At 34.1% G+C, this 20,855-nt stretch overlaps 1 protein-coding gene and 1 pseudogene across 2 annotated transcripts; both read left to right on the forward strand.

The window, feature by feature from the left end:
* Positions 1 to 779: 779 nt before the first annotated feature.
* LOC108451055 (disease resistance protein RGA2-like) lies at positions 780 to 4,549 on the forward strand. 2 transcript variants are annotated; one of them, XM_017748791.2, is made up of 2 exons: positions 780 to 3,671; positions 4,150 to 4,549. In XM_017748791.2, exon 1 carries the CDS (start codon positions 1,090 to 1,092, stop codon positions 3,652 to 3,654), a length of 2,565 nt encoding a protein of 854 aa, XP_017604280.1. In that variant the 5' UTR covers positions 780 to 1,089; the 3' UTR covers positions 3,655 to 3,671; positions 4,150 to 4,549. The 2 variants fall into 2 exon arrangements, with proteins under 2 accessions (XP_017604280.1, XP_052884726.1); XM_053028766.1 differs by lacking the exon at positions 4,150 to 4,549 and adding an exon at positions 3,900 to 4,002.
* Positions 4,550 to 10,300: 5,751 nt separating this feature from the next.
* On the forward strand, positions 10,301 to 20,746 carry LOC108451056 (protein argonaute 1-like; annotated as a pseudogene).
* Positions 20,747 to 20,855: the final 109 nt, after the last annotated feature.

Raw genomic sequence — 20,855 nt, forward strand, 5'->3', positions numbered from 1 at the left:
GAAACAGATTCAAAGAAATTGGTGGGTCGTGCTTGTGAATGCAGAAGAATTAGATGAGTTCTCGAACAACCGCAGACATCTCCTTCAAGCCATTGGTACTGCAGACAGTTCCATAGTTTTCAGTAGTCCAAAGTTGCAGTTCTAGAATACCCGTAGTAAGAGTTAATATTGGGAGGATTGGCGACCGACTTTCGTGTTTCTAAAATTGCTGTTCCCTCCATTGATAGTATTTATGTTGTCTTGTTTGTGTTCTTTGTAAATGGCAAAGGTCCTGTTTGTTTGTAAGCAGCTGTATCATTGTGTTGGTAAAACGACTGTAAACCTATCTTGTTCTTTTTTGTTCAATGAGCTTATGTACTTAATTTACGTGAAAAGGGCGGATTCAGTAACTGTTCTTCTTCTTTATTCTTCTTCTTCTTCTTCTTCTTCCTCTGTTAAAGGGTTTTTTTTAAGTTTTTTTTTACTTTTTTCATCCAACTTGGCAAGTTAACTGGCCACATCAGCTAGTTAACTTGCCACATTAGCTGTTCTGTTAACACATTAACGGAAACTGTTAGTGAGTGACTGTTTTGTCACTTTTTTATAACGTTAGTGACTGTTTTGTTATTTTTCAAAAGTTGAGTGACTGAAATGAAACCTAGGTGACTATTTTGTCAGCTACCTTAAAGTTAGGTGACTGTTGGTGCAATTTACCCAAAAAAAAAATGTTGAACTAAACGCGTTTTTCTGTACTTCCCCAAAAAACAATGCCGGTTGAAAACGTTTTAGTTTTTTCGGACCACTCTCGTAAATTTTAAACAAAACGTCCCATATAATTGATTTTGGAAATGGGACTTTTCCGGTGAATTAGTCGTAAGAGAAACTACAACACAATTTCTGAGAACGGAAGTAGACGCGTCTTTGACGGTTTGGCTTGACACCCCGACGACAAGTCAACTACGAAAGCTAAACATATTGGTCGATCAACAACCACAAGATTTTCTCGAAAAGATAAAAAGGAAATAATTTTTGAGTGCTTCAGTACCTTGTCTATCTCTAAAAATAATCGCATTTCTTTATTTTTCTTTGCTGTTAATTAAGAGTTCAAACATGGCAGAAGCTTTCTTGTCCGCTATTGCAGCAACGGTACTGGAGCAAATAGCCACCGTTGTGTCAGAAGAAATTCGCATGGCCTATAATGTCCGAAACGATATCGAAAAGCTCAAGGAGACCATGAGCCGCATTCAAGCTGTGCTTTTGGATGCTGAGCGGCAGCAACACGAAAATGAAAGCTTACGCCGCTGTATGTGGAAGCTTAAAGAAATCTTTTACGATGCTGAAGATGTAATTGATGATTTCAAGTGTAAATCTCTTCGAGAACAGGTCGCCCATGATCACAACATCAGCAAAAAGGTGCGAGCTTTAACTAAAGTACCTGGTCGTCCGTCCTCTTTAAAACTGCCTGGGAAACTGAAAGATATCAATAATAGGCTAAATGAACTTGCTACTGAGTGGGACAGCTTTAATCTGCAACAATGTAGGGAAAACCGACATGATTTTTACACAGAGACCCACTCTTCTGTTAATTCTTGGGATGTTTGTGGTAGAGATGAAGATAAAGAGAAAATTGTTCGTCTTTTGATGAAACCAAGTGAGGATCAAAATTTCCCTGTTGTCTGCATTGTTGGAATTGGTGGACTAGGGAAAACTACGGTGGCTAAATTGGTATACAATGATGATAGAGTTATTTGTTATTTCGATGTGAAGATATGGGTGAGTGTTTCAGGGGAGGAATTTGATCTTCCCAGGTTGCTCAAATTGATGATTCGCTCAATAAGTAAAGAAGAAAAATGTGATACTTCCACGGTTGAAGCCTTGCAACACTGCTTGAGAGATATTTTGATTTATAAGAGCTTTTTGCTTGTTCTTGACGGTGTATGGAGTGAAAATCAAGCAAGTTGGATTCATTTAAGAGATTTATTGAGTTCAATGGGTGGTTTGCCTAAAAGCAGAATCATTGTAACCATCCGGAGTATGAAGGTTGCTTCCATAATGAGTTCAGTTGAACCTTATGAGTTGAAAGGTCTCCTTTTCGAAGATTGTTTGATTTTGTTCAAAAAATGGGCTTTTAGAGATGATGATGAGCAGCAACATCCAAATCTCATGAGAATCGGGATGGAAATAGTGGAAAAATGCGAAGGGGTTCCTTTGGCAGTGAAAACATTGGGAAAGCAACTATTTACGAACACTAAAGAATTTGATTGGCAATTTATAAGAGAGTGTGAAATATGGAGGCTGGAGCAAAGTAAAGATGATATTTTACCAGTGTTGAAGTTCAGTTATGATCATTTGTCATCTCATTTGCAACAATGTTTTACTTTATTGTCATTGTACAAAAAGAACGAGATTTATCATAGTCATGAAGTCATCCAACTTTGGATGGCAAATGGACTGCTTGAGCAGCCAAAGGAAGAGCAAGAGTGGGAGGACGTTGGTGATCGGTATTTGAATGAATTGCTGTGGAGGTGCTTTATTCAGAAGGAGACGGATTATGGCAATTATTTTACCTTCAAAATGCACAACCTGATCCATGATCTTGCATTATATGTGTCTCAAAAAGAGTGTATAACAGTGAAATGCGATCCAAAAGCTGTTGACAAAAATGTTCGACATTTATCCTTTTGTGGTAGCAAGCTGCTAAGAGTTCCAGAAGCCTTGAAGGATTTCAAAAATGTTCGAACCGTACTCGTCCAAGAAGTTTCAGAGGAATCAAAGAGAATTCATGAATCCATTATAGATCTTTGTGTCTCCAATTTCAAGCACCTACGAGCACTTCGTCTACGTTGTTATTCACCATTGACAACTCTACCCAATTCCATTTGTTCCTTGAAGCACTTAAGAGACCTCGACTTGACTGGCTGTCGGAGTATGGGGAAACTTCCGTTTTCTTTCTACAAGCTTCGTTGTTTACAAAAGCTGAAAATATCAGGTATTCCTTTGAAGTACTTACCTGATAGAATGGAAAGCTTGATTGAGCTTAGACATCTAGAAATAACTATTAAAGCTAAGCATTTGAAAGAAATCCGGGAAGGATGTTGGACTCGTCTTCAACACTTGGGCTTGATTGAGTGTGATAACTTAGAATGTTTACCTAAAGGATTGCAATATCTCACATCACTTCGAAGACTTGATCTCGTTAGTTGTTCTAAACTAGTCTCATTACCACGAAGCTTGATATTTCTAACCAGATTAGAAGACCTACGTGTATCTTCGTGCAAAAAAATCAATTTACAAATGGAACCAACGGAGTTTGATGTTAAACGCCCTCAGTTGAGCCTCAAAACTTTATCCCTCTGGGATTCCGATGAGTTGAAAGATTTTCCACGATTGCTTCTTCAAGGATCTTCTTCCACTTTACAACAAATACAAATCGGAATTTGCAACAATTTCGAAGTGCTTCCGACTTGGCTAAGGAATCTCACTTCACTTCGTAAACTTGAGATTCTTAATTGCCCGAAATTATCGGCTCTACCAGAGGGAATGGAACGGCTTACCAGGCTTAGGCAACTAACAATTAAACAATGTCCAAACTTGAGCATAAGATGTCGACCATATGTTGGTGCAGATTGGCGCAAAATCGCTCACGTACAAGATCGTGATACTCCAGAATATTAAATAAAATGATGTTTGAGGTAAAGTAGTAAAGTTTTAATTTCTCTAACATATTTTTTTCATGGTAGCTCACAACCAAGCATCATGGAGAAATACATAAGATGCCTATTTACGGATGTTTTACTTAGACTTGCATTTAAATATGCATCTCTTTCTGTCAATATATATATATATATACACACATATATACCTCTCAATTTGTTGATACTTATTTTAGTTTTAAAACATTGCATGTATCAAATGTCAAGATGGATGAATCAGTCGAAGGTTGAGGTAGGCGATGGAAGACTTCTACTTTATCTCAATTTAGATTTCAAGTTGTGAAGATTGGAACTTTTAATTTGTAATGTTTGTTTGATGCATTGAATTCAAAAGTCTAAGTATACTATATATTATACTAATAATACTCTAAAATGGCATACTTTTATGTGTTAATTACATATATATTTTGAGTATGATCCTACTATTGGGCTATTTATGATTTTTTTTATCTTGTAGGGACTAAATTGAAGGAAAAAGGAAATTTGGGGGCAAAAAGCATAAATTTAAAGACAAAACGGGTCAGCATGCGAAATAGGGAAGAAGTGGTGCCGAAAATATAAAGTGTGAAAGACTTGGAGCAAAAATTCAAATAAGAGATTTATGAACATAAGACTTTATTTAAATTTGAATTTTATTTTTAGGATTATTATGATATTGTTTAGATTTAATTTCAAATTATATATTTTATTATCTTCTAGAGTTTAAATAGGAATAAACAAGGTTTTTTTTGTACTATAAATAAGGGATAGAGTGACATGAATACTCACTCATCATTCCTGTAAAAAAAACTCATTCCCCCTATGGCTTTTAGCCTTTTTGTTCTTTTTATTTTCCAATAAAAATTCATTCTATTAAACTTGTGTTTTTTTTTCCCGAAAAGCATGAGCCACTAAACTCATCTAGCCAAAGGTTATCAAGGCTCCTCCAAAAAAGTTCATGAGGCTTAGAACCTGCACTTAACCCTTCTCAACGGGTATTCATCATTTCTCCGAATTACGAGACTGACGCTTTCGTCCATATACTTCCAAAAGTAATCATTTCATCTTGTACAAAGGTGGTCGCTTTGTATGTTTTGAAAAGATTGCATAGTCGGTTCGGTAACTTACTGCGTCAGAGGTTGCCAAGCACAATAGACCAAATGGCGTGGCATTTTCCATTTAGAAATGATGATCTAGTGTAAGACGGTCCCACAAAAGTGACGATTGGCTAGAGTCTGATTCCTCTAGATTGTAAGGTTATAACCTGAGTGGAGCTGATGGTCCTAAGTGTCCTCTTCCACTATAACTGGTTTATTAGTCATGAGAAGGATCACCTAAAAGCCTATGATTGAACCAAAGGAGAATCGAGATAACCGGAGGCTGAAATACCTCAAATCGAAAAACCCATCCCCTTAACTCTGTATCTTTTTACAATTGCAATTGCAATTTCAATTTGTTCAATTTCAACTTGTCAATATTTTTAATTCTGTTTTTTTTTTTATTTTCGCAGGTGAACGTTTTTCTTGGGCACCACTTCGCCCAGGATTTGACCCTACTAATTGATTACCCTATTAATTGTTTTTGGGTAAAGTTGGATATAGTTGGCATTCTATAGGATAGATTGTGTACAAATTACTTTGACTATATGCATATTAGCTTTCGACACATTTTTCTTTGAACGTTTCGATGAGTGTTGGGTACACCTTTTACATTAGTTATACCGATGAACGTTAGGCACAATTTATATACTTCTAATGTTTCGATGAGGTATTGGATGCCAAATTGGTATGTTGGTTGGAATTTGTGTATCCGTTTGAGTCTAAGTTAGATTAATAAGTATTTAAAATGTAAATTAGATCAATAATGTTTGAATTGAATTGATAATATGATTTGGTGATACAAATGAATATTGTGATATACAAATAATGATAGCATGTGCAAGACCATACAAACTAGTTATACGAGCCCAGAGGGCTGATACGAAAATAATATGAATCGATAAATTTGAGAATGAGTTGAATTGAAGAAATGAGAAATTGGTATATTGTGAAATAAAGATATTTGAACCTTATAGTTGAATGTTATAATATGATATGTTTAAATGTAAGCTTTTGGTATGAAAGTTTATGTGTAATAGTTAGATATTGATCTTGAATTGATAGTATGCAATTGGTTAATGTTTTCATTATATTGACTTGAATCATGAAAGTACCACAGAGCTTTATTGCTCAGATTACGGTTTGTTTATTCCGTACGCAGTTATAGGTGGACCTCAAAGTCGCGGGAGGTGAATTCAACATCTAGTTGCAGCTCTCAACTCAATAAATTTTGTATAGTTTTTTACATTTTGATAAATAGAATATACCTAGGGGTGAACCGATTTTTAGGTTGTAAATGGTCCATTTTTACGTAATTGAGTAATGAATTGATGATAATGTAATGGTTCACACATGGCTAAGGTCTTTTTGGTCTTGAGATGTATAATTAAACTTGTTGATTGTGTTGAATTGCGATTTTGGGGTCAGAAGACCAATTATATTTTATTAAATGATAGGTTAAATAAAAAGAGATAAAACTTGAAGGAATCTGTTTCCATTGTCGCGGCACCACTCTTTGGATGTGCAACACTATCCTTCATCATTTCAGTGCCTCATGTTTGATGTCACAATGTCTACTTACTATCTTCAAGGTCATGACACCTCACCATAGGAGTTGCAACTGCAACTCGAAACATTTTGTAAACTTTGCATTTTAATCCCCAAATGGTCTCGAGTTATCAAAAGAGCTTTTGTAAGCTTAGATAAACCTTGAACAAGATTATGTACTATAATACGATGATGTAATGAACATGTTTGTCACATCTCAAAAATCTAGTTTGTAGAATCGGGTCAGTAAATCGAGGGCTAAGTTAGGTATCGAAAATTAGGGTTATAAGTGGGTAATTAAATAATTAAAATTACATATTTGGGTTTTATTTTATTAACTACTCAAAACAAAATGCAATTTTGAGGTCTAATTTGAAAAAAATGGATTTTAATTTATTTAGGACCTATTTGGACAAAAGGGAAGAATTACGACTGGCCTAAAGGGCAAATTGCCCAATTTTTGAAAATTGGTCTTATACATAAAGCCATTCACGTCTTCCCCTTCTTCTCAGAAACCCCAAATCATTCAAAAAAAATTCAAAACCTAAAATTAGGGAGTTCTTTCAAAACCAATTCATTAGTCATGAACTCATCTTTAAATGTTAATTGTAATAGTTTACATGTGTATAACTTTCGATAGTTGTTGTAGCATCCTATTACTTGGGTCTGGCGACCGGACCGGGGTAAGGGTGTTACATTTACTGTTACATTTGATTTTAATGCCATTCCACCACTGATTGACATTTTAAAATGGGTCCAATTGTTTAATTGGTCCCTCAATTAATTAACAATCTATAAAATTAAATTTTACAACTTTTACAATTTAATCTTTGTACTATAATTAACTATCAAATTAACAAAATTAAGAGACCAAACTTCAATTAACCTTATGCTAACCTCATAAATAAAAACAAAAATATTTATAGACTCAAACATTGAAAATGGGGTTCCAAAATCCTTATTTCCAATACAACTAAGAAATAGGCTGTTACAATTTAATTAACTTTAACTTATTTAGTTTATCCACTGTTAACATCACCAACCACTAACACCCACCTTGACATGATCTAATTGCTATTTTAGATCTTAAACCATTTTTTAATTAAAAATCTATAGCGATTGAACTTTACAATTTAGTCTTTGAACCTTAATTAATCACTAAATCGACTAAATTACCTATTCAAAATTCAATTCACCTATATAATAAGTCCGTGATTACCTTTATTTAATATTTATGGACTCGATTCACAGAAATGGGATCCTGAACATGCAATTTTCAACACCGCTAAAAGCTAAGTCGTTACAATTTCAATCAGTTTGCTCATTTCTAATTAGATTAGGGAAATGTTTAGATTATATACTAATATAAGTTATCTTTCTGTATTACGATCTGACCATGTAATATCGCTTAGTATTAGTTAAATGCTAGATAATTATTGAGTTAATATTTGCTTTCATTTTGTTTTTCATGCAAAAACCATTGAGTACAAGATACAAAGAATATTAATGTAACTGATGAATATTTTAGTAAACCAATTTGTTCAAAAAAAACAAGTACCTATAAACAAAAATACTACATTAAGGGCACTATATCCCAACAGTTTTAAGTCCGTTAGAACATTGGTGGTGGAGCTCTCTTATCGACGACGGCTAGGGTTAGAAGAAGAAAGGAGAAAAAAAAAAGGAAATAGGGAGAAAAAAAGAGATAAAAAGAAACTAAAAACAAAGAAAAATGAATAAAGAATAAAAGAATAAAAGTAATACTCCATGGAAAATAAAAAAATTTAAAAGAAAATGTCACTTTAGATTTTCATTTGAGATTTTAATAGAAGTGAGCAAAATAATTGAATCATGTAGCGTAAGTGCTTAAATTGCAAATTTATTATTTTAGGTGCCTAAAATAAAATTTTTTCATAGTTGAATGATTATCTATGTAATTTATCTGTTTAGTTTTTCTAAATAAATTTTGGAAAATTTTCATTTCTTCCTTGAAATTTTTAGAAAATTTTAACTAAGCTCTCCAAAATATTTGAAAATTCTTATTAATTAGATAAAATTTTAATTAGACCCCAAATTTTTTAAAAAATTCTGTTAAACGCCTGAAGAATTTGAAAACTTTACCAATCTCTCAAAACTTAGTCCTACGATCCGTCACTTTGAAGGAGTATAAAAACCATAAAAGTTATAAAAATTATGAAAATACTAAAATTATTTTAAAAAACCAAAAATTATGAAACAATTTGTTTTTATGAATTATTATTTTATATACAGTCAGTTAAGTACAATTTATTTTAGGATATAATAAAATAATAATAAAATAATAATTAAAAAATATATTTAGTATCATTCTACATCTATACTTATAGTGTGCACAGAAAAATTTCTATTTTTTTAAAAGAAAATCTAAAACATTATTTTTTCAATATTCCAAAACGTCTCGTGAGATTGCAGTCAGCGAGAGAAAATAACCGTAAAAGTCAAACCGTTAAGCTCCGTTGGCGCGTGGCAAAGAGAAGAAGAGTGTGAAGACGCCACGTGACGTGAGGAGCCAGCTAAGCAAGGTGGGCAAAAATTAGTACGGAAGTAGTACGATGGAGTAGCACCACATCCGTGTATTTGTTGAGGCGCGAAGGGAAGGAGGACAGGAATATCATGGGGTCGGGCAGTCGGGGGGCTTTAGGAATTTATTTATGGGTAAATTCTTTAGTAGTGACTAAACTATTAATAATTTTTTATCACTTAACTATTAATCGAATTATTTAATTTTTTTTTCTTTTTAGTTATAATCTTAGTAGTTTTAAAAATTGGTATAATAATAATTTTAACTTTTGAAATTTATATATTATATTAATTTAATCTTAATTTTAAAAATTATAACGCCAACATTTACACGTAAAAGTTAAAATAATATTAGTTAAATTTGATTGAAAATATAAAAAAATGAAAGCACTTAAATATTAAAGATAATACTTTTCATATTTTTAACTATTTTAAAACTAACCTTCAATATGATTAAAAAAACAAAAAATCAAATTACGCGATTGTGTAAATATTTTTTTAAATGAAAACTAAATTGATATAATTTATAAATATTGAGGACTAAATTTATTATTATACTAAATTTTCATATTGTAGTTGACCCTTTATTTATATAGATTTAGAAGGTTAATTATTGGTTAACTAATTAATCAAACACTATATATAATAAGATGATTCCACTTTCAACCACTTGATTTTCACTTTTCTCTGCTCAAAATGGAGGATATTCAAGACTGAAGGAGTTGAGTGAGTACGGCCTCCCCTTTTCTTCTTCTTTTTCTTTTCATTTTATACTATAAAATTTGCATTTAACTTACGTTATTGTTAAATATTATCAGACGGTGAGCGGTTTTCCGAAGGCGGTTTTCAGGTTAAACTTGTATGTCTTTGAACTTATCTTTTCATTATATGCAGATTTGCTTTTCAGGCTTAGCTTCTGTAGCTTTTATTTGCTTAGTTTTTTGTACGGATATTTCTTCACTACCTTGTATTTTCTTTACATTTTCTTTTATCTTCTTCATCTACTTTCTCTAAGTAGGATTTAACGTCATCTCGTCATTTTTGAATGCTATTCTTGATCTTCTTTATTTGTTTTACTTAATTATTTTATAATAAACAATAGGTTAATGACAACGTTAGTTATACTTAATCGGAACTTACATAGGATTTCTGGTAACAGAGTTCTTGATATATATAGACACACAAATGAGGTCTATTTTCCTGTCTCTCAGTTTATTTGCTTTGTTAGGGTTGTTGATGCCAGGGCTTCTCGTTTTGCTTCTTTAGACTTATACATGAATCCATAACTTTTTCCTTTCTGCAATTGTAAGTAGTCGGTGTTAGATTTTAGTTCCATTTTTTCCGTGGAAAACGCTCTTCTTTCCTGTGTACATTTTTATGGTATTAATCTCATTGTTGCTTTTTTCTCCTGTTACAGTTATCGTCATGGTTCGAAAGAAGGGAACTGATTCTGCTGGAGGCGAGAGCTCTAAGTCCCATGATACTAGAGTTGGCAGTGGTCGTGGTTCCCAAGGTCCTCCACAACAACTAGGCAGAGGTGAAGGTGGAGGAGGATACTCCGATGGTGGTAGAGGTTGGGTTCCACAGTCACAGCAACCGAGTCGTGGAGGTTATGGTGCTGGTGGACCCTTTGAATACCAATCTAGAGGAAGGGGAGGGCCTTCCCAGCGAAGAGGTTATCGTGGTGTTCGGGGACATGGTGGCTATGGTCGTGGTTGATCAAGACATAGCAGTCGTGGAGTACCTTTTCCTAGTGGACCATCCCAGCAGCATGTTCCTGAGCAGCACCAAGCGACTAAACCTTTTGAAACTGCGGTAACTCCCTAGCTTAATCCATCTGAGGCAGGTCCGTCATCCAGACCGCTTGTGTAATGGCCTAAATTCAAAGTTATCGGAACAGTGGTTTCGTAACCACAAATCCGATTTAAAGATAAATTTATTTCAATATTTTTGCATGAAAATTGATATGATAGGAAAATCGTATAAAAATATTGATAGAAAAATTTTACCAATTTAGTGGTTAGTTAGAAAAAGAAATTATTGAAGAAATTGGGTAAAAACAAGGTATCGGGACCTCTATCTCGTAAAACCAAGTCAAAAATAATTTTATAAATATTTATGAAATGTTAGTAATGTGGTATTAAAATTTCGTTAGGAAATTTTAATGTTTGAGTAGTCAATTAAATGAAAAGGACTAAATTGTAATAGGTGTAAAAATTGCTAGAATGATTAAATACCTTAAGAGTCTAATGAGAAAGGATTTAAAAGGCAATTAGACCCAAAGGTTATTTGGGCTGGACGGCAAGGGTATGAAATTAGTAGAAAAATTGATAAATTAAGGGTAAAATTAGAATATTGCAAAATTAACTAAATAAAGCTAGGACTAAATAGGAAATATCTAGATTTCTCTTCATTTCTCTTCAATTCCAGCAGCTAAAAATGCCATAGGAGGGTTTTATAAGCTGGTATTTCATAATTTTTGCACCAAGTTAGTTAATTCTTGCCTTTTTCTTGTAATTTTTGTGTTTCTAAGACTTTTACAACTAGGTCCTACTATTAAATTCATTAGTTTTTGATTTCATGGATGAAATTGAAAGTCACCATGGTTTAGTTCTGTAAGTTTATGATGAAATAGAATGAAATTAAAGCTTTAATTTGTTTATGAGATGATTTTATTAGGTAATTTCAATAGAAATTGATTTTTAGGACCTAATTGTGAAAATGCTTGGAATTAAAGTCTATTGCTGAAATTATGATTCCTAAAGGTTGTAAACTAGTTTAAGGTGATAGAATAAAATATTAATTGAGAAAAATCAGTTCAATTGAGAGGCTAATTGAGTAGGGACGAAATTATTATTTATTAAAAGCTTAGGGGAAAAATGGTAATAAACAGCTTGCACAAAAACAGTTTGGACAGCAGCAGTAGACTAAATTTGAAAAATCACCATAAATTGTAGAAATCTAATTAGAAGATGAAAAATATATGGAATTAAAGCTTATTGAGTCTAGTTTCTCATAGAAGAAATAGTGTAAGCAATGGATTTGTAAATTTTGAGATATAATGAATTTTGTGAGACAATGTCAGAATGAATTCAGGTTCCCCTGTTCTGACTTTGAAAAATCATAAAAAAATTGAATAAAAACAATTAGAGGCTTAAATTTATATGTATAGAATCCTTAATGAGTCTATTTTTAAGAAAAACAAACGAGAACATCATTTGAATTCTGTATGAAGAGATAATTAATTTTTAGTGAAGAAGGGTCAGAACTATCGACAGCAGAACACGGGTGACTTTAAAAAATAAACTGTACTGATTGAATAAACCAAAAATTCTGAAAATTTTATGGTAAGAAGATATGTGAGTATAGTTGCAGGGAAATTTATCGGATCCTAATTTGGAGTCCTGTATCTCAAGATAAAAATAATTTAGTGACTATGACTCAAATAGACAGCTTTGAATGAACTATAAATAATAGTTGAATTATAGAGAATGTTGCATATGAACATGAAATGTATTAAATTGATAATTAAATTTATTTATTTAGATCTAGAAGATTCAAATACGAAGCTAGATCGAGGAAAGGAAAAAGTTCAGGATTAGTAGATTTTTTTGTTTACAAACAAGTATCAAGGTAAGTTCATGTAACTTGAATTATATTCTTAAATGCTTGAGATTGTATATTATTGATTTGAATATCATTTGAATGTTCCTTTATGAAAATTTATGAAATATTGATATATTTGATAAAATGAGAAGAAATCCGGTTGAATGAAAGGAAAATTCGATGGATCTTTGAAAAGTAATTGACGGTAAAAGGATCTAGCCGGACGGGTGATCCTATCTGATATAGCCCTCCGAAGAATATGTGTAAAATGGATTTAGCCGGACGGGTAATCCAATTAGGGTCTGAATTTAGCCTGGACTTGTAATTCAGATCCAAGCTCATTAGAGTAATTGTCGTTGCAGGATTTAGCTTTGGACTAGTAATCCCGACAATACTCTATGAGTTTATATTGCAAGGATTTAGCTCGGTGGTAATCCCTTTGCAAGGTTGAGGTTCAGGGAGTGTGCTCTCGAAATGGATATGTCGCACATGAATATGAATTGACGGACCGAAATGTACACTAAAAGTGTATCTCTGAAAATCCATCGAAAATTCCAAGAAATTCAACGGGATAAATATGGAAAAATAACAAGGAAATGGAAATTATGATATTGATGAACTCATCAATCATAGTATATATTATTGGTACATGGAAATTATTGTAATAACTTGAATATTGAGTTTGTGCATATTAGGGTAATAACGCATTGAATGGATATATGGATGTTTATTGTATTGTATTGTATTGAAAATATTAGGTAAGTATAATTCTTGTTTCATGAGCTTACTAAGCACAAAGTGTTTACCTCGTTTCCTTTTTCCCTGTTTTGTAGTATTAAGAACTCGGAGGTCGGATTTAGTCGAAGACACATCACACTATCAAGTATGTATAAGCTAATAAAATAAATGATTCTGTGGAATGAATGTAGAGGTAGCCATTGGTATGGTTAACAAACCTGGTTTTGAATATGTGATTACATTATTTTATAAATATGCATGAATTTATCTTGAAAATATGCTGAATTGGATTGGTTGATTTGGGTTGATCTCGATATAATATTGCAGGGAAGGTTAGATATCTGTAAAGGGATTATATTGAGTTTTTCTAAAAAAAAAAAATTAATTCGTAAACTCCGGTAATACCTCGTATCCTATCCGGCAATGAATACGGGTAGGGGATATTACAGCCTGAGCATGTACCATTGACAGAGCAATTTCAGCATCTTTCCATCAACCAAGAATCTAGCCAAGCAATTCAGCCAGCCCCACCTCCGAGCAAGCCATTGAGGTTTCCTCGTCGGCCAGGATTGGGATGCGAGGGAACAAAGTTCGTAGTCAAGGCGAATCATTTTTTTGCTGAATTTCCAAATAAAGTTTTGTACCAGTATGACGTGAGTTCTTTTATCTTCAGTGTTCTCTATGTTTGTTTTTGCCTTTATTTGCAGGTTCTTGATTAGAATTGTGAATGGAAACAGGTTATCATAACAGCAGAGGTCACATTACGACGAGTGAACTGAGAGGTTATGAAACAGCTGGTGAACTTATACAAATGTTCAGATCTTGGAGAGTGCGATCCTGCATATGACGGCCGAAAGAGTCTTTATACTGCTGGGTCTCTCCCTTTTGAGTCAAAGGAGTTTAAGGTCACCATTAGTGATGATGATGGGTCAGTATGTTTTAATTTATGGTTATGTTATGTTTTCTTTTTGGTGAAACTTTATACCTTCTTAACTTCAATCATATATCTAATTCTAGAAATTTGTAACATTTGTTTTGGCTATCAAATGCTATCATTTTGCCTTCTGTTGAGTTTTTCACACAGAAAGAGAAACAAATTTAATTTACCCGGTAAAAATATGAACTTCTTGTTGAAACTGGAGCAACAAAGTAATAAACCCGGATAAAGTATATGTTAAGTTTCAATCAAATGATCAATGAAACAAAGCAAAGAAATTTTGTGTTTGAAAGTTCAAAACAGAAGCAAAATCGGATGAACAAATTGAGAGAACAAGTTGGCTATGCTTGTTACTTGAAAAGTTCAAAATTACATGTACATAAGTAGATGGATTACATTGGTAAAAAACAAAGCTTGCTTGTGCAAGTAAATAACCTGTTAAATCAGCATAATGACTTCCTAAACAGCTACTAAAACAGCTAAGTATCTAACTAAACCTTAGCAAATACAAAAGGTTACATTGAAACAACAAAAGTCAACTGTCACATGGACATGCCAATCGGATTACTCCTTGGACAATAGCATGCTTCAGCTGTGATGCTCGGTCACTTGCATGCTTGTGCATGATTGCATGGTTGAATGCATATTGCTGCTGTAGTTGCCACCTTTGAACACCTTCTCTATTATTTAAATTCAACAGGTTCTTAAATGCCTACTGAGTCATGGTTACCTTTTTTATCTTAAATTTCTATTAATGCAGAAAGAGAAAGTTCAGATGAAATATGGCTTATTTCTTTCTTTTATCTATACTCCATCTCTTATTATATTCTTGATGCAGAAGAAAGCGCGAATTTAAAGTTATGATCAGATTGGCTGGACGTACTGAACTGCACCGTCTTCGACAATTTTTGCTAGGGGACCAAGTTGATGTACCTAAAGATGCTATTCAGGCTCTTGACATTGTTCTCCGCGAACTACCCGCTACTAATACTAGGTATTGCTATCTGGCTCTTTCTTTGGCATATATGTTTACCACATTGGTTTCACTGTCCAAGTCTATTATTTGAGAGACCATTGGTAATTGATTACAGCTACTGTCCTGTTGGCCCGTTCATTTTATTTCCGTGACGAACCGAGGAAAGATTTGGACCAGGGATTACAAGCCTGGCGTGGCTTTTACCAAAGTACTCGTCCTACACAGAGGGGATTATCACTGAATATTGGTATTGTGGTTATGATGCTACCATTTTTCTTGTGTTGGTCTATTTTTTATGCCTTCCTCATGTTTGGTTGCCCCTGCATTTTATCTCTGTGCCTTGGTAATCTTGAGCCATTGCCCCTGCATTTTATCGTTGTCTTATGGTTATAATTATTTGTTCGACAGATGTGTCTTCAACTGCTTTCATCCAGCCATTGCCAGTTATTGAATTTGTAACAAAGTTGCTAAATCGGAATGTTTCTTCCGGGCATCTATATGACGCGGATCGTGTGAAGGTTAGGTTTGCTTAGATTTCTTTTTGATTGGAATTATATTTAGTAGGCACTTTTATCATTCTTGTTATTTGTTCTTGCTTATTGATAAAATCAGCTAATTTCATATTATTGGGAAATAAGAACCATTGTTTTGAGCCAGCAGTGAAAAAGTCCATAGGAAATTGTTGAGGGCTTGTAGTGTCTCACTCTTCCATTGTTCCCTGTTGGGTTTTAAAAAGTTTAGGGAGTACCTCAGTTAATATAGATACTGTTGGGGATTTTTGGAGGAGAAACAGGACAGAACAAGGCAGTATCTTGCTCACAAATGTGCAGCAAGGGAGCTATGGCTTTAGCTCATTTAGCTCAATTTTTCAATAAGAAAAACAATACATATATAGCTAACTACATCACCTAAACATCCACCTAACACCACTAAGTAGCCTAGTAACTTGATAAACATTGCTTGTACACATCTATAAGCTGAATTATCAGCTCAATCATCACCTAAAACCATCAAAACATCAACAACTAAGTTCATTTTCAACCAAACTAAACTACATTGCAACTAAACAGAAAATATGTTGCTGCAACATGCACAATTGCTGCAGCATGCATACAAGCTGTATGCACTCAACAAAAACTTAACAGCAGCATGGTTGGCCATTTTCAACAGATACGACCTAGCACCTGTAAACTTAGAGAAGAGGTGTTAATATTGTGTGAAATATTAATTATGCATATTGTGCCTGTGGGGATCGAAGCATTAATTAAGGCTTAAATGTCAACTTTGCATACTTGATACCAATTGGCTAGCCAATACCTCTTGTTGAGGGAGTGAGACAATCCAAAGTAGATACTCACTCTCAACAAAAATATATTATACACCTGCTCTCTATTATTTCCATTCTTATTCTCCGTATTCCTTGAATATAATTATAGTAGCTTATATTACAATGGTCATCGTATTTACTTTCTTGTATAGATCAAAAAGGCTCTTCTAGGAGTTAAGGTGCAAGTTACGCATCGTGGAAACATACGAAGAAAATATCGTATATCTGGTTTAACATCACAGGCAACTGGACAACTGACGTGAGTATATTACTATGATATTGTTAGAGCAGATGATCTATGCGCTAGGTTTCACAGTTACATCATGCTATGGTATGAAACTTCTCTAACAAAGTTTATTGCTGTATAGTTTTCCCGTAGATGAAGGGGGTACAGAGAAATCTGTTGTTGACTACTTTTCTGAAACTTACGGTATCACCATTCAACGCACGCAATGGCCATGTCTTCAAGTTGGAAGCCAGCAAAGACCAATTTATTTGCCAATGGAGGTAAGGTACATGCTATACTATACTCCTCTCGATTGAATGTGCTTAATGAATGGACATGCTTATGAATGGGTTGTGATTCATGTAGGTATGCAAGATTGTGGATGGTCAGAGATACTCCAAGAGATTGAATGAGAAACAGATCACTGGTTTGCTGGAGTTCACCTGCCAGCCTCCTAAGAATAGAGAGGATGATATTTTGAAGGTCTGACAGCTTTGCATTTCTTCATTCTTTTGCTTTTGACATGCCTTGTAGAATTGTAGTGATAGCACATTGCAGCATGGTATATCTAGGTGAATTATTGTCGAACTAATATTTTATTTTTCCTTCTATAGACGGTAAAAAAAAATGCTTACACTGACAGCAAATGTCAAAAAGAATTTGGAATTAAAATCACAAAGGAGCTTGCTTTGGTTAATGCACGCATTCTGCCTGCACCCCTGGTATGTTATCAATTATAATATCCATTTTTCCGCAATTGTGATTATTTTCTGATTTGATTTTTTGTCTTTCTTTTAGCTTAAATATCGTGATACTGGTAAACAGAAGAATTGCTTGCCTCAAATCGGGCAATGGAATATGAGGGATAAGGTATACCTTGCTTTCAATTCCGAATTCTGCAATACATATTTTGTTGTGCTCTCACTGTGTATTTGTTCTTAGTCAAACGTTTTACACAGCCATTATATAAACTGCTTGGTTATCTAGATTTATGGGAAAACAAAAGTTAATCTTAGAATTTCATCTCTTCAGCTTGTGATAGTTGAATGTGAAGATTTTTTCGTGCATTTTATGATATATTATTGTTTTGTTGCAGCAAATGGTTGATAGGGGGACCGTAAATAACTGGATCTGCATAAGTTTTTGTAGCAAAGTTGGACCTAAACTCGCACAACAATTTTGTTTTGAACTTGAACGCACGTGTCGCATTTATGGCATGGTGAGGGAGTTGTTTTAATTGGACATTATTGTTTGTGACCTCAGTTTGGTTATTTTGAACACATCTTATTTGATAAAGATTTCTGTGGTCGTTTGCAGGCATTTACTTCTAGACCAGTGATTCCTCCATTGAATGCTTCTCCTGACCAGGTGGAGGAAGTCTTGAAAACACAGTATCGTAACGCCATGAATAAACTCCAGCGGCAAAACAATGAGTTTGACCTGCTTATTGCTATTCTACCAGATAATAATGGCTCTCTTTATGGTATAGATTTTATGATCTTAAATTTACGTCTGTTGAAAAACCGTCATACCATTCCTTGAGATTTTCATGTCCCTTGCAGGTGATTTGAAAAGGATTTGTGAGACAGATATTGGAATTGTTTCTCAGTGTTGTTTGTCTAAAAATGCACTTGACATAAAAGGATAATATCTGACCAATGTGGCATAGAAGATTAATGTCAAGGTTGGTGGAAGTAATACAGTTCTTGCTGCTGCAATACCTCCAGTCAGTGATGGGCGGACTATAATTTTTGGTGCTGATGTTACCCATCCTTCCCCTGGGGAGGATTCAAGCCCTTCTATTGCAGCTGTATGTTTCTTATCTGCTTTTCATATGAGCATTTAGCTTCTTTGAAATTCTAATATAAAATTTTTAATTAAACATTCAGGTTGTTGCCTCTAAAGATTGGCCAGAGATTACCAAGTATGCTGCTCTGGTTTGTACTCAAGCTCATCGCAAAGAGGTCATTCAAGATTTATACAAGACATGGCAGGATCCTGTTGGGGGAATTGTATCTGGAGGCATGATTAAGTAAGGTTTTTTTTCCTCGTGCTTCTAGTTCAAACTCCTTTCAGCTTTTGCAGGTATCAAGTTCTGTTTTGCTGTAATGCAGAGAGCACTTAATATCATTCCAAAGAGCCAATGGAGGACATAAGCCAGAGCGCATCATATTCTACAGGCATAAAGAAGCTTCTGGCTCTTTGATTTTCCTCCCATATTTTTATTGAGTTTTATTGTATTTTCTGTATGCAGGGATGGTGTTAGTGAAGGTCAGTTTTCTCATGTATTGCGCGAAGAACTTGATGATATTCGTAAGGTCGTTGACTGTATACCATACTAAAAGTATTTTAACTTCAATTTCTAGTGTCAGAGCTCTGAGCCTCATTCATCAACATTTCAATTTAGCATATACTCATTTTTATCTCAGGCATGTGCCTCTTTGGAACCAAATTATAAGCCTACTGTTACTTTTATTGTGGTACAAAAGCGACATCATACAAGGTTGTTTGCTAAAGACCACAATGACCTCAAATTTGCTGACATTAAGGGAAATATTTTGCCTGGTGAGTACTATTCATTCTTTTTATAATTTTTTAATATGACATCACTATCTGATGATGGTTATTTGTATTATATTTTGCAGGCACAGTGGTGGACTCCGATATATGTCATCCAACAGAGTTTGATTTCTACTTATGCAGCCATGCTGGGATTATGGTCAATCATTTTTTACTTTGCTCCTATTGATAGGTGATTAGGATGGGGATGTAGTTGTTTGTATTTCTAATATTTTATCCACCGTGGTAAAGAGGGAACAAGTCGTCCGGCTCATTACCATGTGCTATGGGATGAGAACAACTTCACAGCTGATGCATTGCAGATTCTTACAAACAACCTATGCTATACGTCCGTTCTTTTGCCTTCATCTTGATGAATATTGTCTCTAGATTAGCAATTGCTCGTATATATTTTTTGTTTTAAATGTCCGTAAAATGATATGTTTCAGGCATACGTTTTTGGAAGTCTATAATTTTAAGGGGTAATTTACATTTTGGGACTTGAACTTGACAACTATTCTCACATTGGGGCTCAAAACTTTTTTTATTTCCAAATTAAGCCATGAACTTGACAATTGTTCCCAAAACTTTTTTTTGTCCAAGTTAAGCTTTAAACTTGATAATTATTCTCACATTGAGGCTTGAACTTTTTTTTTCTGTCCAAGTTAACCTGTGAAAACGTTAGAGTTCAAGGCTCAATCCGAGACAATTGTCGAGTTGAAACCCCAATATTGGAATAAATGTCAAATTCAACAAGTATCTTAGACAAAAAAAAGTTCAAGCCCAAATGTGAGAACAATTGTTTAGTCCAGGCCCCAATATGAGAACAAGGCCCCAATATGAGAACAATTACCAAGTTTAGATCTAATTTAGACATAAAGAAGTTCAAGCCCCAATATGGGAAAAGTTGTCAAGTTTTAAGGCCCTAAAATAGTGATTTAACCCTAAGTTTTGAGTAAATTTAGTATTATAGAAATGAAAATTGTATCACTATAGAAATTCCAATTTAAACAGAACTTTAGAAACACAAACTACAAACCCATCCTAAGAATCTTTATCAATGATTGCCCAACTCTTTTCTTATCTATAGTATGAATCAAACAATAATTAATTGCTCTAACTAAAAATATTATGTTTTCATTTGTTGCCAGATATGCAAGGTGTACCCGATCTGTGTCCATTGGTTAGTTCCTTTTGCTTGTTTACTTTTCACACAAATATAAAGGCATTTCTGAGTGCTATAGGAACTAAGTTTCTCTCCCCTCCCCGTTCCTTTTTATTTTGTGATTAACAAGCTATGAATAATTGAACGTGCAGTCCCTCCAGTATATTATGCTCATCTTGCTGCATTCAGAGCTCGTTTTTACATGGAACGGGAGACATCTGAGAGTGGATCAAGGCTTGGAAGTTCAAGAAGCACAAGAGGACCCAATGGTAGTGTTGCTGTGAGACCTCTGCTAGCTCTCAGGGAAAATGTCAAAAGGTTTATGTTTTACTGTTAGGAGGTACAAATTCTGTTTTTACCGAGATTGGAACGATACATAGAATTTCAGAAGGCACAGCTCACTCAAATTTCCAGGAGTCCTATAGAATGTTAGGTACATGTTTAGG

This window comes from Gossypium arboreum, chromosome 5, assembly GCF_025698485.1.
Source record: "Gossypium arboreum isolate Shixiya-1 chromosome 5, ASM2569848v2, whole genome shotgun sequence".
Lineage (NCBI taxonomy): Eukaryota > Viridiplantae > Streptophyta > Magnoliopsida > Malvales > Malvaceae > Gossypium > Gossypium arboreum.

What these genes read in the sequence shown, in the direction of transcription:
- LOC108451055 (XM_017748791.2), top strand. Translation starts at nt 1,090, where the DNA reads ATGGCAGAAGCTTTCTTGTCCGCTATTGCAGCAACGGTACTGGAGCAA.